The sequence below is a fragment of the Equus przewalskii genome, chromosome 27 (assembly GCF_037783145.1).
Source record: "Equus przewalskii isolate Varuska chromosome 27, EquPr2, whole genome shotgun sequence".
Lineage (NCBI taxonomy): Eukaryota > Metazoa > Chordata > Mammalia > Perissodactyla > Equidae > Equus > Equus przewalskii.
The window spans coordinates 26091407-26107185 of NC_091857.1; the positions used below are offsets into that span (position 1 = coordinate 26091407).

General features: G+C 37.5%; 2 protein-coding genes across 9 annotated transcripts in view; one reads left to right on the forward strand and one right to left on the reverse strand.

Annotated features, from left to right (window-relative positions):
- Positions 1–746, forward strand: part of USP16 (ubiquitin specific peptidase 16) — a 28016-nt gene extending 27270 nt beyond the window's left edge. For all 8 annotated transcript variants that reach the window (XM_008527059.2, XM_008527060.2, XM_008527057.2 and 5 more), the window contains 2 exons: positions 64–220; positions 324–746. In XM_008527059.2, the coding sequence (XP_008525281.2) occupies positions 64–220; positions 324–448 (282 nt within the window). In that variant the 3' untranslated portion in view covers positions 449–746. The remainder of the gene's footprint in view (positions 1–63; positions 221–323) is intronic.
- A 1373-nt stretch (positions 747–2119) lies between these two features.
- Positions 2120–15743, reverse strand: CCT8 (chaperonin containing TCP1 subunit 8). Its single transcript, XM_008527053.2, has 15 exons — positions 15493–15743; positions 12976–13066; positions 12175–12254; positions 10622–10771; positions 9932–10112; positions 9758–9819; positions 8654–8791; positions 7578–7756; positions 6832–6898; positions 6672–6759; positions 6467–6582; positions 5845–5916; positions 5602–5766; positions 5148–5267; positions 2120–2342 (listed from the first exon to the last, which is right to left on the reverse strand). The coding sequence occupies exons 1-15, from the start codon at positions 15550–15552 to the stop codon at positions 2265–2267; spliced, it is 1647 nt and encodes a 548-aa protein (XP_008525275.1). The 5' UTR covers positions 15553–15743; the 3' UTR covers positions 2120–2264.
- Between the last annotated feature and the right edge of the window lie 36 nt (positions 15744–15779).

A 15779-nucleotide genomic window follows, 5' to 3' on the forward strand; every position in this document is an offset into this window, starting at 1 on the left:
TATCTTGCCAACGGCATCTGTGTGAGACTAGAACTAACTTTTGAATTCCATTCATTTTTAAAGAATGTTGCTGAAGAAAATACAAAGGTACTGTATTCCTTATATGGAGTCGTTGAACACAGTGGTACCATGAGGTCAGGACATTATACTGCCTACGCCAAGGCACGAACTGCAAATAGTCCTCTCTCTAATCTTGTTCTCCATGGTGATATTCCACAAGGTAAGAAGTCTGGAAAATTCTAGTATTCAGCAGATTATGGCAAAAGCAAAAAATAATCAACTTGATCTTTCCATTTATATTCAATTTTACATTTTCTCAACAGATTTTGAAATGCAATCAACCAAAGGGCAGTGGTTTCACATCAGTGATACACATGTGCAAGCTGTGCCTACAACTAAAGTACTAAACTCACAAGCGTACCTCCTATTTTATGAGAGAGTACTCTAACAGTTTCAGAAGGCGCTTTCTCTGGAAACATGTTTATGGCTTTTATAATGGCTGTAATAATAATAAAGTAAAGACTAACTGTAAATCATGTTCACTTAAAATGAAATACATGCCAGAAGGAAGCAAGTTTATTGAAATACTGAAGGGAAAATACCTAAAGTTTACAATGGTTTTGTATTGTCATGGTGGTTTTTATTCCTGCTTCATTTCTGGAAAGGATTCAGAATTAAGTCCTCTGCGCTTAAGTGTGTCTGGGTGGTGGGCTGCAACACATCAATAAACTGACTTACCCCCAAAACTTGTTTTATTACTTAGAAGATTTTAAGTTGTATTGACTTAACCCTACTAGGTGACATTCTAAAAAATGTTTGAATGACTGGCTAATGAAACTTCAAGTGTGTTAAGTTTTTTAAAAAGTGTTACTTTGATAGGTATAGATTTGAGAGTAGTAGTAATTGGGAGAAACACATAATTATTCTGATGCCATACAGTGTGCATAAGCTGGGCCTGACTGCACTTCCTTTGTGCAGTTGTTAACTGACCCAAGGTAGACACTCCTGGGACTCAAGTAATTGGGTACCAGATGCCCTTAATGCCAGCATGCCAGAGCAAGCCTGTTAACTGTCCTAATAAGTTGTTTTTACCCAAGCCAATCAGTGTTTTCAAGTTGCATGCAATCCTAGGAGCCTTAAGGATACCAAGCCTGTCTAAACTTCCTGCAAGGTTTTTTTTTGGTGAGGAAGATTGGCCCTGAGCTAACATCTGTGCCGGTTTTCCTCTATTTTTTGTATGTGGGATGCTGCCACAGCGTGGTTTGATGAGTGGTAGGTAGGTCCATGCCCGGGATCTGAACCTGTGAACCCTGACTGCCAAAGCAGAATGTGTGAACTTAACCACTGTGCCACCGGTTCGGCCCCAAGGTTTTTCATTAGGATTTGACATACAGTGAACCCTAGGCAGGAAGTATCATTCCTAACACTTGTTGAGTTTATGTTAAGACCCAGTCAGCCATACTGCTTCCAAAATTCCTCTGAAATACCAAAAACAGTGTACAATTGCAAAGTTTTATTTCAGGACCTTATATAACCAACATACAGTGGCACCTGTCCTGTATAATCAGTTAATTTAACTTTTTAACAATGTTCTTTGCTTTTTCAAAACTTCTTACTGATTTTAAGGAAAAGTAAGATCTGCTTTATGAAAACTTTTTAATTCATACATGTTAGGAAATACAACTATAAATATATCACAAGTATTTTTGTACTTTCCTACTAGAATATAAGACAGCCATTCAACAAATCATTCATTACTAATTGAAACAAATCACCTCTAGCCTTATGTTTTCCAGAGCTTTGAAAAAAACACTCAAAATCTAGTTCAGGGGTTGACAGACTTCTGGTAGATAAATATTTTAAGCATTCCAGGCCATTTGGTCTGTCATAACTAAATTCTGCCATTCCCTTGTAGAAAGCAGCAGCAGACAGTATGTAAGTATATGAGCATGGCTATGTTCCAGTAAATCTTGGGTGCAGAAACAAGCAGCAGGCCAGACAGAAATTGGAACAGGCCCCTAATTACTTACGTGACTTGCCTTAGGTCCCACAGCTAATTTCATTAACAAGGTTGAGACAGGTCACTGAGATAAAAGAACAGAGGTCACCAGACTGAGGCTTTGGTAATAACATGTTTATTATATCATCCAGTCAAGGATACAAACACGAAACACTTCTTAATTTAAGGAGAATATGAAAACATCAGGCAATTACTAGAGTACTACTACAAATACAGCCTTCACCTACAGTAAAAATTAAGTCATTCAGTCGTTTTGGTCATCATCCCAGTCTTTCTTCCCACTTGGAGGCTTGGGCCCACCGGCTGGCTTTGCCATGATGATCTATGAAACAAAACAAAAATCCTAAGAGTATACCTACAAACTCAACCTTTAGAAAGAGGAAAGAATATTTTTCTGTGAGCTCGATTCAAGATTAAGCAGTCATCTTGACACTGCATGTGAAACACTGTAGCATGACTGTTAGCTTCCAGCAGTGCGAGAGTTTCCTGCTGCTTTTGTGGTCGTTAACAGCAACAAAATCTATACACATTAGTGAAGGGCATTCCAAGACAGGTACTTCAATAACCCAATGAGCTAAATGTGAAAAATATCTGCATGCATTACTGGCATAAATCAGTTTGGCACCTGATTTGCTATTTATATGACGGTCATCTTCCCAACCATCTCTATCCCAATTTCCTTGTGGTTTAGGAGCTTTAGATCCACCTGCTAGTTTTACCATTATAATCTAAAGTGGTTGATATATAAATATATATATATTAAGTTCAACACCGAAATGTTCTAGGTACCTATAAATGAGAACCATTCAAATGGCAAGAAGTATGTTTATAAACAAAACACTCAAGCACCCAATTCCCTGGTAACTCAAAAAAACAAACCAGGAGTCTCTAATTTATCTGCAATGCACTAAACCCAGCATTTTCCAAGTATAACCATCTAGCATTTTTACAGGATTTATGTTTAGGGAAAAAAAGGGGGTGGTGACAGCTTTGGGGTCAAATAAATTTCAAAGCAAAATGAAGCTGAAACTGAACTAGTTGGCTTTCCTCAAAGTAGAACCCTCAAATTCTAATATACATTCTGAATCTCAAAACTGGAACTACTTATTTGTTGCTTCCCAAATTTATATGATTAAGAGATCTTTCTGTATGCCATCAAGGGGTCTGGCTTGTATCTCAAGCAACACAAACTAAAACATCTTCACTACCACCTCCAATAGATTCCACACCCTTTTCAGAAACTTCAAGAAATCTAAACCTAAAATTCTTGGCATAACATTTTACTAATCTACAGTAAGTTCAAATTGAATTAAAAGCATTAAGTATAATTTTAGAACCGAAGTATAGCTTGATTTTTAAAAAAGTACCTAGAACAGTAGTTCTCAAACTTGAGTACATCATAATGATCAGGAGGGCTTATTTAAAACAGACTGCTGGGCCTCCTTCCAGAGCTTCTGATTCAGTGGGTCTGGGGTGGGGCCCAAGAATTTCTGTTTTTAACAAGTTCTTAGGTGACGGTGATGCTGTTGATTTGGGGACCATAATTTGAGAACCAGTGAAATGAATTTTTGAACAAAGATTAATCCAGCTCTACTACATCATCCAATGCCTAGACCTTAATTTGCAAGTCACTTTCCAGAATATATACTATACAAAATTACATACAACTATCTTAAAGCATACAAGCTTACAGAAACAAACTGGTTCACGTAGTGGGATAGGTTCTTCAGATACAGATTTTACATACAGGGTGCCAAGACCAGGGGCACATAACAAGGAACATCCTCACTCACCGTAAAACAAAAGACACCCTTCCCAGTTTAAAACCAAAATTCACAAGTGCCTTTCTGACCAAAGCACTTGTTATAATTATTGTCTTGCTTGGATAAGTGACATTCAAAAAGTTCCTCAGTTCAGAAACTTGCACTATTACAATTTCTGCTTACCTCATGCTTCAGGTTACTTAGCTTCCCCTGTCCCCTTCTATTTTAACTTGTAGGACAAACATTTCCTTAGCCTTCCATTATCTTTACTTAAAAACTCCAAAAACATATTCTTCCACTAAAAACTACCTGATACATCAATATAAGAACACCCTATTAACACACTGAGTACACGAACATCCAATTTCTGTTTATTTTATTTCCAATGAGTTGAAATGAGATATCCAGTTCCACTTTTGGTCATCTTGAGTTAAGAGTAAAGTTCTTGCTTTTACTGAGGGGAAATTAGTTTTGCTGTAACTACCACCAACTAGTCCTTGTTGTGCTTAGAATACATCTAATTTCCTTTCCATTAATTTCTACCTATAACTTGCCTCTTCTAAGATTAATCTGGTGTGATTTTCAGGTAATGGATTTATACTGTTTCCCACAGTTATAATTTTCTATTCATTAATTAAAGATAAATCTTTGCTTAACAATCAGTTCTATAATTTCTAGGAAAATGGATTTAAGTTTACCAGAAAACATTAAAAAAAATTTTTTTTTTAAAAATTATGAATTCTGGTTTATCTCTTGAACCCACAATAGTCTTTACCACTTTTCCTCTGTCACAATTCCTCAAGAAAATGGCAGAAATACTATTATTTTTAACACCTTTAAGATCTTTCAGTACCTCAAGACATAATTTGTCACAGCAGAAAAAATTTCAAATGCCCTGCTCCTATCATCTTCACGGACAACTGGAGGCTTCCTTTTCCTTCAAGTTGGTGGTCTGCAATGTTTGCTTCAGGGCTTTAGGGTCCTTCTTATATTCCATATTAATATTATGTATTAAACTTCCTCTCTAGATTATTTGTATAAAGGGATTCTTAGGTGTAAAAAAGTCTGAAAACTATTAATCGAAATGAGATTTTTTTTTTTTACCCATTCCAGTTTAAAAACGGCAAAGGTTTCTTTCACTGGAAAGATTTTCATTTCATATAAGCTGAAATATATTCTGTACAATTTAAAACTATAATAGAAGAAAAAAATAAAAATGTCTTGGGGGACACTTTAGCAGCTCTAAGAGGAAGGTAAAGGAATACTCCTTTGAACAGAATGAGAACTGCACTATGTTCTAGGAAACTACTACTGAACCATATGAAAATTAGTACTTTAAAGATCAAAATTTCACTTTCACTCACCTGATCCACTCTAAGTACAGTGATGGCAGCATTAGTAGCCAGTTTGATAGCCCAATATTTTCCCAGGTAAGTGTCTAGAATACCAGCTTCCAACATGTCCTTTACAGCAGGAACTTCAGCCTGTGAACACAAAACAATTTTCATTCTTTCACTTTAATTTATGTGAAAATGTTTATACTCGATAATAAAAATGCATGGCTCCTTAAATAGTACTAGCAAAGTAACTAGGCAAAAGTAATACCCTATACACACGGTAAAACAAAAGGTTACTAATAAAAACAGAAGGAAAACTAAATTCTTTATCAAATATTTGTAAAAGCTAATTGTGAAAATCATTTGCTTACAAATCAGAATATTTTCTCACTGACTTTTTTTAATACTTATTACTTCTGTTTTCAGGTTATACATTCACAAAGTAAAACAATTTACGCTCATAGTTTTTTTTTCCAAATACCTCAATATCAAATCCAACATTTTTATTTCCTTCTTGATGTACGGCGTAAAGTTTAGAGATTACTTCATTCGCTTTAACTCCAGAATTTTCTGCCAATGCCCGGGGAATAGCTTCAAATGCTTCAGCAAACTTCTTAATGGCATACTGTTCAAGTCCAGGACATGTCTAAAACAAAGGTGTGTGTATTACTGTATTTTATTCAAGCAAGAAGAAGAAAGTCAGTTTATACAGAGAAAGCCATACCTCTCCATATGAAGTGATCTGTTTGGCTAACTCAATTTCTGTTGCTCCACCTCCAGGTACGAGACGTTTATCCTATAATAAGTAGTCAAAAAAAGAAGGAAAAAAAAGTGATCACTAAGAAGCAGTTTGCAGTTTTCTAATCATCTGATTCCAGTCTGCCACCAGACTAAGAGTTTCCAATCAGGCAATGTTACTCAAATCCTAATTACAAATTTTATAAAAATGGAGTCATTTGGGCAAATTATCTTAATGTACATATGATATATGACAAGGGAGGACCAAAGTTTAAAAATTAGACCAGCACTATACCTTATCTGCATTTCCAGATATGGCACTAAGGATAGTGCTTAAGCAACATAAGGTAGATCAAAATCAAAACAACCATAAACTATCCCTTTAAAACAGGTAAAAAAAACAAAGTCTTGATTTGCTGTTTATTCCTTTGCATAATCATTCTAGAAAACTATCATACTCATCAGCAATGGACACTTCAGTCTTAAGTAAAAAAGGTGCTTTGCTTTACATAGGTCATTCATTTGGAAGTTCTCAATATTCAGAAGTCTGCCAACTGTTTTTTTGAGGGCTTACAAATTACTAAATCAAGATTACTGCTAATACTAACCCTTGTGAGAACTTTGAAAGTATTAACACCGTCGTCTACTGCCCTTTCTATATCATCCATCAGATTGTCTGTAGAGCCTCGAAGCACTATGGTAGAAATGGCACCATCTTCCTTTTCTGTGAATAAATTAAATATATTTGAGGGTTAAAAAAAACACCCCACACTTACATATTTTATCATTTTATACATACCATTTTATACTTACCATGCTTAAAAACCACCACCTGTGTGTCTCCAACTTCCGAGAGGTAAACACTGTCACAGTGTCCCATTTCTTTAAGGACAGGAGTTGTCTGTAAGAAAGTAACTGTTGTAATAAAAATAATCCATAGGTTCGACTATCCTTTAATGTCCCAAATACATACCAATCTAGGAAGAGCTGTAGCACCAACTGTTTTACATAGCCTTCTGAGATCCCATTTTGAGTTCAGCCTTTAAAAAAAACAAAACCAAGACCTTCAGAGAAGTTTTAATTCCATCAGATCCCATAATAAAATGCAAAGATTAAACAGGAAACTGTACACTGGTCCCCAAGTCACATTCTTTTTATCCTGCAGGTTCAAGCTCAGAATAGGTCTGGATTGCATTGTACAATCCATACAAAGGCATTTATGGCATTCTGGAATTGGGAGAGTTCATGTCTCCTTAGCTTGTCAAGGGTTTATCGTTCTAAAACACTTCGGGCAGTCACCTGTTCTGCGAGGAGGAGAGCTGTGATTTACTCTGCACATTAGAATAGGTGCTCGGAGAGGTAGGAATTGTGTTCCCCATGTGTTTATGGATTAAGTTATGTTCCTCATCCCACACTCTAGCTGACAGTATGCACCAGGTTGTGTCTGCTCTCTTAAGCTATTCCTTTTGCCTGGAATGCTGTTCCCTCTCCGTGTTCAAGTAACAACAGCTATTGATTGGTCCTTCAGCTCTCAGCTTAAATGTAAGTGTTCTCATAGGTATTTCCTGTCCCCCTAAGTAGGTCAAGTCCTTCTGCTATTTGATCCAATACCTTATACTTGCCCTTTTTTAAGTTTTCCTGATGTGCTTAATTTATCTGTTTAGTGTTACATCACCAAAAAGCCATTTACGTTATAGGTTAATATAACACAGCTCTTACCTCACCAACATGATATTGTATTTGTTTGCATAATGAAGAGCCATGTCCGCCACTTTGCCACCTGTCACTATGACATTTGCACCGCTGTCAGCAATAGCTTTGACTTGTGCATCCATGAGATTTTCTTCTCCCTTACTAAAATTCATTAATTCTTCAGCAGTCTTTATCAATACTGTTCCCTACAGCAAAATAAGCAAACATTCTCTTTAAAACCATTTTACTTCTTTGGTGTTCAAAGTCACAGAATAAGATTTTAGTGAAGAATTATGTTAAAGATTTGGGAGGAAATATTAAGATAAATATGCATGCATTATGAAGCAGAATACAAAATCTATATGAAATTAATAGAAACTCAACTAGCTCCTATACAGCTCTACTCCCCAAACTGATGCTCTGTGACAGGCACTTTGGTGGAAAAGTTGGGGAAATACTGTAATTTTAGATACGTTGGGCAGGTGTCTTGGCATTTGTTCTTTGACAAATGTCAACTAGTATACCAAAACAACGTTGTTCTCAAACTTTTTCTAAAATGTAGACTAAATGACCAACCACCCCTGCTACCCTCAAAATCTGTGAAACTTAAAACCATCAACAACTCGGATTTTAATTCTAGGGACGAAGTCAGAATTGACCTATAAACGTAACCTTCAAACTTCATAACACGTATTTTTAAAAACAAACTTATCAATTTAAAATTTTATTAGCATATTTTTGTTTCAGGATGCTACAGAATCTCAACATTTCTTTTAGTATTTTAATGTAGAGCATATAAGTGCTCATATTCTCTTCAGTGAGCATTCTACTGCTGAGTGTGTAAATTCTACCAGAAGTCAGTGACTGTATATTGGAATATAAACAATATCGTCACCATCTAATGTTTCAAATTTAATATTTAGTATTTGAATTAGGTCTTCAAAGAATATGAATCTGATTTTAAAAAATAGGATCCTGCAGTTTTCAATAATTATGCAGTGTTCACTGAGTTAAGAGCAAAGTCTATCTTGAGACTTTAGAATCATAAAACAATCTGAAAGGGCAACCGCTATAGCCTTTTAAAGATTCTGAAGTCTACGTACCTTAGTTTCTGTTATCATGCCATCAAAAGGACAAGAGTACACCGCTATTTTTGCATCTTTGACAGATGTTACATCACCTTCAGTTTCCTTCTTAAAAACCATGCCATGCAATACTGAAGAGGAATGGATACCAGAGCCCTAAGGAGTTGAATAACAAAATCATCAGAGATCTCACGAAAACAACATTAGGGCTAATTTGCTGATTCTGCATGCACCAAAAATATCCTTTCCTAAATAAAGTAATACGCCAAGGCAGTGACTGGGGATAAGGAGTAGGGTGGTAGACACACACAGCACAGCAGTCTACTCAAGGAAGGAACCACTGTGGGAATGAGCCACTGTTATGGAGGTGGAGGAGGGGGTCCTTCAGTGTACTCAGAAGAACCAAAGATAGCAACTGCTCTAAGCCATTCATTCACTCATTCACCAAGTACTTGGTGCTGATGTACCAGGCACAGCCATCAGTACTGGGGACAGAATAGGAAACAAAGTTTCTGATCTCACAAGCATACTATTTAATGGGGAAGGGGCGACCGTACACAGAGGGAGTCAGAAAACACACAACATACATATAAATACACACCCACATAGCTAGCACAGCTGCTTATGGAAGCCAAACTCAACTACACTAGCAAATGCGAATGTACAAAACCACTACAACGCTAAGTTCTACTATATCAAGCACATACATTTTTATGAAACATATACTCTTATTTCAATACTAACATTAAAGTATGAATTTCATTATTGTAGAGCAACAGGACAACTTCCATCCCATTCAGAAATTGCCTTCTAAGCTTATTGGTATAATTTAGCATAAATGAAGAACGCAAAAAATTAATATTTTGTCTATGTACTATTCTCATCCTTCATGCTGTCATGGAAAAAAGATGACTCTACAAGTAGATAATGTCAAACCCTTTAAAATTTAACAGGTACCACAACCTAGCAATATTGAAATATTATAAATAATGCCTCAAAAGGCAGCAAAGTCTTAAGTGTCCAAAACCTGAGGTAAAATTTAGGTTTAGATTAACACTTTTTTTTTTTTGCAAAAAAACAATTGACCTATCTAGATAATGTTAATGCATTTTCTAAACTTACCAGAATCTTACAAACTCTGATGTTATCAACATTGAAATGGCCGGAATCAGGAAAAATAGATACTGTTAAGAAAATGAGACAGATCAAAAGATATCTTGGGACAACAACAAGAACATCTTACTCATGTTAAGACATTTTTATTTTGGATCTTTTCATTTACTGCTATTTACTCACCACATGCCTGAGCAATAAGCTTGGCCAGAAATGCTTCGTTACCATATTGTTTACTCATTACAGAGGTATGAAGTAGAGATGATACTTCATCAATATCTCGAAGATTTTTTGCAGAACAACATACCAAATCAGGAAGAATCTCATGGGCTTTTCTGCAGGCGATTTCATAACCTTCTATGACCTTAAATGTAAAGAGCAAAAGTTTATTTCTTCGAAGAGATCACTTTGACACAACAAAGCTTACTTTGGTAACCAAATGAAAAGGGATATCGATTTTCAGTATAAAATGAGAAGGTGTACTTCCAGAATATTCATGGCAGAACCTACTAGTTAAAAGTGTATGCTTTGGTGACAGCTCAAATTTGAATGCTAACTTTGTTGCTTACTTGCTAAAACATCTTGACTAAAATTTTCCAACTCAACTTTCACTTTCCTCATATAAAATAAAATGGGATTACTCTTAATAGGCCTTACTCATACGGTTCTTGTAAGGATAGAAGGATATACTGCAAGTGAAGCATATGTACTACAATGCCCGGCACACAGTAAACTGCTCAATGTTAGCTGTTACTATGATAACGATTCTTATTTAAGTTTGAAGCAATAGGGGTGTGTGTGTACATATATATACACACAGACACATACACAGGCAAAAATTAAATAGGAGTACATTATAAAATGAACACTTGCCTCTGAAACTGACAGGCCAATTCTCAGAAGCTCTTCAGCTAATTCCAGAAGAGCTCCAGCAAATACCAGAACAAAGTTTGTGCCATCTCCCACCTCTTGCTCTTGCATGTGAGAGGCCATTACAATCATTTTTGCAGCAGGATGCTGTACCTGGTAGAAGGGGTTTGAATTTAAATATCAAGTTAAAACATGTGATCCTCAAAGCAATATAAAGTCATTCATTTCCATTCTTCTTAAATTAATACACTGCACTCTGCCTGTGGGCCAGGTAACTCCATTCGATCACACTGCTATAGGCTACTCACAGCGTAGCCACAAGATGACAATCCAAGTCCCTCTAGGCCTACCAGCACAAAGGCATCACTACACATGAAAGCAACTTCCAAGTGCACCTTCTTCTGATGGCCAGTCATCCATCTCCATACTTAAGGTTGAGAACATTATTATATGTGCACTAAATTAAAAACAAAGTAATTCCAACCACTATGTCTAGACTTTTTTTTTTAAAAAAAGGCTTCAGGAGAGCTAAGAGACATCATTTAACTTGGTCATGAGTCTCAATTTCTATGTATACTTTTATTGTAAGGGGTATCAATTGTGGTTTAAAAAAAGGAACTATAAAAAAATGTTTCTTCAAAAAAATGTACCAAAATTGTTTTTTTTTTTTCCCTTAGGGATTTAGATGCTGGTTTTTTGTGTGTTTTTTAGAATTGAGCAACATTAGAGCAACAACTGATAGCAGTGAGAAAACTAGAAGTCGACACTACGGTTTTATTCTGAAGACAGTATCCTCATCACAGCTGACTAACTCTTGAGAACATCACTGCATGTAACATTCATGGTCACAGTGAAAAGTCCCTCCGCAAACATCATGGGGAATTAAATTTTTGTTCAATACATATTTTTAAGAATATATTGTTATATAAGAAGTTAGAGAAATGTTAACAGATTTATAAGTTTCACTTAAAAGGATTACATTCTGATAGTTTAAGAGCTAAGTTCAGGAAAACTCCTGAGGTGGAACATATCCATCAATTACAAAGCAGCTAGGCGAGGAAGGGCTCTGTATGTTGCTCAGGTCTCACACCTTCCATTACCCTGCTGGCAGTATCTATTCTATAGACTCTGTAACATCAAAACTACAGGTGAACCAAGCAAAATTCCACCAACTGATTGTATCATCTTAACAAAGCCAGTGGTTTGACTTTCTTTTTTTAAACCACAGTTTTCAGTATCAGCTGTTTCTGCATTATGGAATAATTCACTTCAGTGTCACACTCTATAGAACAAGACAACATATTCAAATTGGTATGATTATTAGCAAAGACACTTTTGTCACAACCAATTCCTCCATAAATTAATAACTCAGGAGATTTTTTTTGAGTGGCTAACACGTTAAAGAGAACTCTATAATTACGAAAATCTGTGTAAAAAATTTTCAAGTTGAAAAAAATAGTCCCTTATTGTTGAATCTGAAATAAGAGGTTTTTTCTCTGTTAAAATATACTCAATTTCTGGTGTCACCAAAATATTTCTTGGCTTTTTAAACTTACTTCTAGCTCTCTTAAAATAGTCGCTGCATCATTTGTCACAAACAGCTTCTCCAGGTGGTTGATAACCATTTTGTTCATTCCTCAAAAATAACAGAAAAAGAAATTCATTACTCAAATCCTTTGCCAAATACCCAAGAAAAATTTAGTCAAGAAATATAAATTTGTATCCATTTCTTAAAACAACTTTGCAAGAACTCAACACATACTAACCTGTTCTTTAAGATTCTCTCATAGCCCCATGGCTTTTCCTGACCACATACTCCTATTATTTTCCTTTCTAATCTCCTATAATGTTTTCTAGGGAGGATGCCAACCTCATCACATTTTTTGTTCAATAAAAATAAATTATATTAAAATGTACAAAGACCAAAATAATTTACTCAAAAGTATATTTAGTTTTTTGCTTACTCCCTAAATCTATATCAATTCATTTGATGGTAGCAAGCAAGAGAGAGTTTTCTCCCTTAAATTATAATGTCACTTTACGTAAAAGAACTGTTCACCATTTGTCACAATGAACATTAAGTACTATCTCAATAATAACAGCACCATAATTCTTCTATCCTCTCAACAGGATAAAAAGTAACATTTTGATTCCTATTTTTCTAAAGAGATATAGGTTGCCAATTAAAAACTGGAAACACTATACTGGTGTCACTGAATGATGAAATAACTTTCAAAGCCACACTATATGATGGCTAAAACTGTCAATTTAAATATAATATCCTCAGAACAAGCTTGAAAGAGCTAGTACACAAAGTTCTAGTACTGGATCTTTTAAAACGTGAATTTAGAAGTTACCGTTTGGTCCATATGCCGTACGAGTTGTCTGGGCAAGCTCCTTGCAAGCCTGTATGTTCCTGTACACAGCCTCTTCTAATCCTGAAAAATGCTGTAAAACAAAACTTCTGATTAGACAGGCCAGTGAAAACAAGAACTGATTCATCTGTAAAATGGAGGGACTAATAAGAGTACCTACTTCACTGGACTGTTGACTCAATCAAGCAAGATTTATGTATGGAAAGCATGGTGCTTGGTATTCAGAAATGATCCATACATTTGCTCACTAGTTGAATGAATAAAGCACGACAATTTTAGGCACCACAGGTACCTACTTATATATCAAAACACAAAGCCTATAATTTTTTTTTGATGCAGTGAAAAGTGCAGGAAGAGTGCTAAGACTGATTAGAGACAGCATATGGAGCCATTTCAGGTACAAACACCTTTTCAGAGTTTACCAGGACCTTCTGACAAAAAGTTGAAATGCAGTATGAACTTTTTCTTACTGTGTTAAAGCCTGAGCATTGTAAAGCCAGCAGTCCCATGTTCACTGGGAATTCCCACTTAATATACCTGTCCCCAAACTCTTTAGGGACTAAAGTGTACAGGCTTTTGAAGTGCAACACAATTCCAATGTGTACCTATTGAAAACCTGCTGAATCGCTTGCTCACAGTACTAAAATTCGCAAATTTTACACTGGACTTTTTTTTAGAGTTGGGATTTACCTGTGGCCTCAGATAGGTTTCATGAGCATACTGTTCATGTGAACATTTTTCTAGAGCTGCTTTGCCCAAAATAGTAGCCAGTGGCCACATATGGCTATTCAAATTTCAAGTAATTAAAAATTCAGTTCCTCAACTGCACTAACCACAGTTCAAGTGCCCAGTAGCTGCATGTGGCTAGTGGACAGTATATGGGACAGCACTGATACAGAACACTTCCATCACTGCAGAAAGTTCTATCAGTGTGTTCTGGGGTATAAGGCGTGGCTTTTATAAGATAGATAAGAGGAACTGTGATCCTAAGAAGGTTAAGAACCACTTTAGAAGCAGCGTCTTCATCGACAAGGGACAGACTCTTCCAACAGCATTTAGTCTGATCTCTTGGCTTATACTCTTATATCCTCTCGCGTCCCCCAGGAACAGCCCTCTGATCATCAATCAGATGCCATCAAACCCTTCAGTAGTTTCCCGTCACTCTCAGGATAAGAAGTAAATCCCTCCTCAGGATTACAAGGCCCCATATGTTTGGCCACTGCCTAAGGCTACTGTAAGTTCATCTCTTCCATTCTTGCCTTCCCTCGGTGACCTTCAGTACCATCACCTTTCTTACTGCTTCCTTTTAACAGGTCAAACTCATTTTACCCTCCGGGTCTTTGTACTTACTGGTCCTTCAGTCCAGGACACTCCTCTCTTTAGTGTTGGCTGGTTCCTTCTGTCACTCAGAAACCGAGCTAAGAGTTCTTCCCTGAATATCTTATTTAATTGTTCTATCTACCTTGGACCCTTGCCTTTTTTTGGAGGCAGTCTTTCTTTCTTCTTGCCATTCTCTCCCACAGTACTGTTTATTTCCTTTGTCACTACTTTAAATTAGCCTTATTTATTTATTATTTCTGCTTCAGGAGAATAGAAACTACGAACAGTTTTCAGCCTGAATTTTTAAAGAAAAAGTAACCAGTAGATGTCATTTTCAGCCAGTTTGTTTCACCAACATTTACATTAAACCCCGATATTTATTTAGTATACTCGTGTTATCCCCGAAGTGCATCCTGCCAACAAGAACCTAGTTCCCTAAAACTTGAAGTATTTTTAAAAATTATACTCTTGAAATTACGTTCAAGACCTGGCCATAAAACAAAGCAGTCTCATCAATTCAGGCCAGGGTGTCACTTATCTGCGAGTTACACACGTAAGCTGGACAGTTACGACTTAAAGGTAGCACCTTTGGTAAAATCTCAATTTAAAGATGAGGAAAGAAAGACTCTGGTGGGCAAGTTTTACAAGGTAGCTAGCCTAAGTTGAGACAAGAGCTCATTTGGGTTGTAAGTGATGTTCGTCCTACTATAACGCACTAGTCTGCGAACTAAGCGCGGAACCCTCTGTTTCTCATTTGGAAGGAAGGTGCCAAGAACCGGCCCTTGCTCCTCGCCTCTCCCCTCGGATCGCCCAATCCTCGAACTGTGTGTCAATCGGCTCGGCAGTCGCCCAAAGCAATCTCACCTCCCGGTTACTGATGCAGGGAAGATGCACAAGGGCGTTACGCTTGCCCAGTCAGTTAGCGCAAAACGGGAATCCTGCGGCCTTGCCCCTCACCCGCCGCCTCTGCCCCCTCGACCCCCCCCGGGGTCGGAGAAGGACGGAAATGTCCGCGGGCCTCGGCGGCCAAGCCCTCCCGAGAACACCTCCCTTTCCAGAACCTTCTCTTCCTCCGACTACTGTCCGGGGAGCACGCCGGGCGCGTTACTAGGCCCTGCTCCCTCGCTGCGGCCACCGCAGCCCTGCGCCGGCTCTCCCACCTCACCCTCCCTTCCTCACCTTCGCTCCTTCCTTGAGCATCTGGGCAAAGCCCGGGGCCTTGGGGACGTGAAGCGCCATGACCAGTATGCAGAGAGCCTTCACGCGCTCACTCAGATCCGGAGGCAACGAGAGGGACGCACAGCCTCCTGGGAACGCAGCGTGCCGCGGCCTCACGCCCCTCCTCTTTCCCCAGCGGGGCCCGCCCCTTCCTCAGCCGCCTGGTCTGAAGCCTCGCGAGAAAGAGCAGTTCCCGCAGCCCAGACTGGATTGACGATCCTCGATCAGGTCGATCGATCGGGCCGATC

Bases quoted from the DNA above. Each gene is read 5' to 3' on its own strand.
- CCT8 (XM_008527053.2), bottom strand. From the start codon at position 15,552: ATGGCGCTTCACGTCCCCAAGGCCCCGGGCTTTGCCCAGATGCTCAAG. The intron at 12,255-12,975 runs GTAACTTCTAAA...GTTATTTTTGAG, and splicing joins TACGGCATATGGACCAAACG to GAATGAACAAAATGGTTATC. The intron at 9,820-9,931 runs GTGAGTAAATAG...TTTTCTTAACAG, and splicing joins GCTTATTGCTCAGGCATGTG to TATCTATTTTTCCTGATTCC.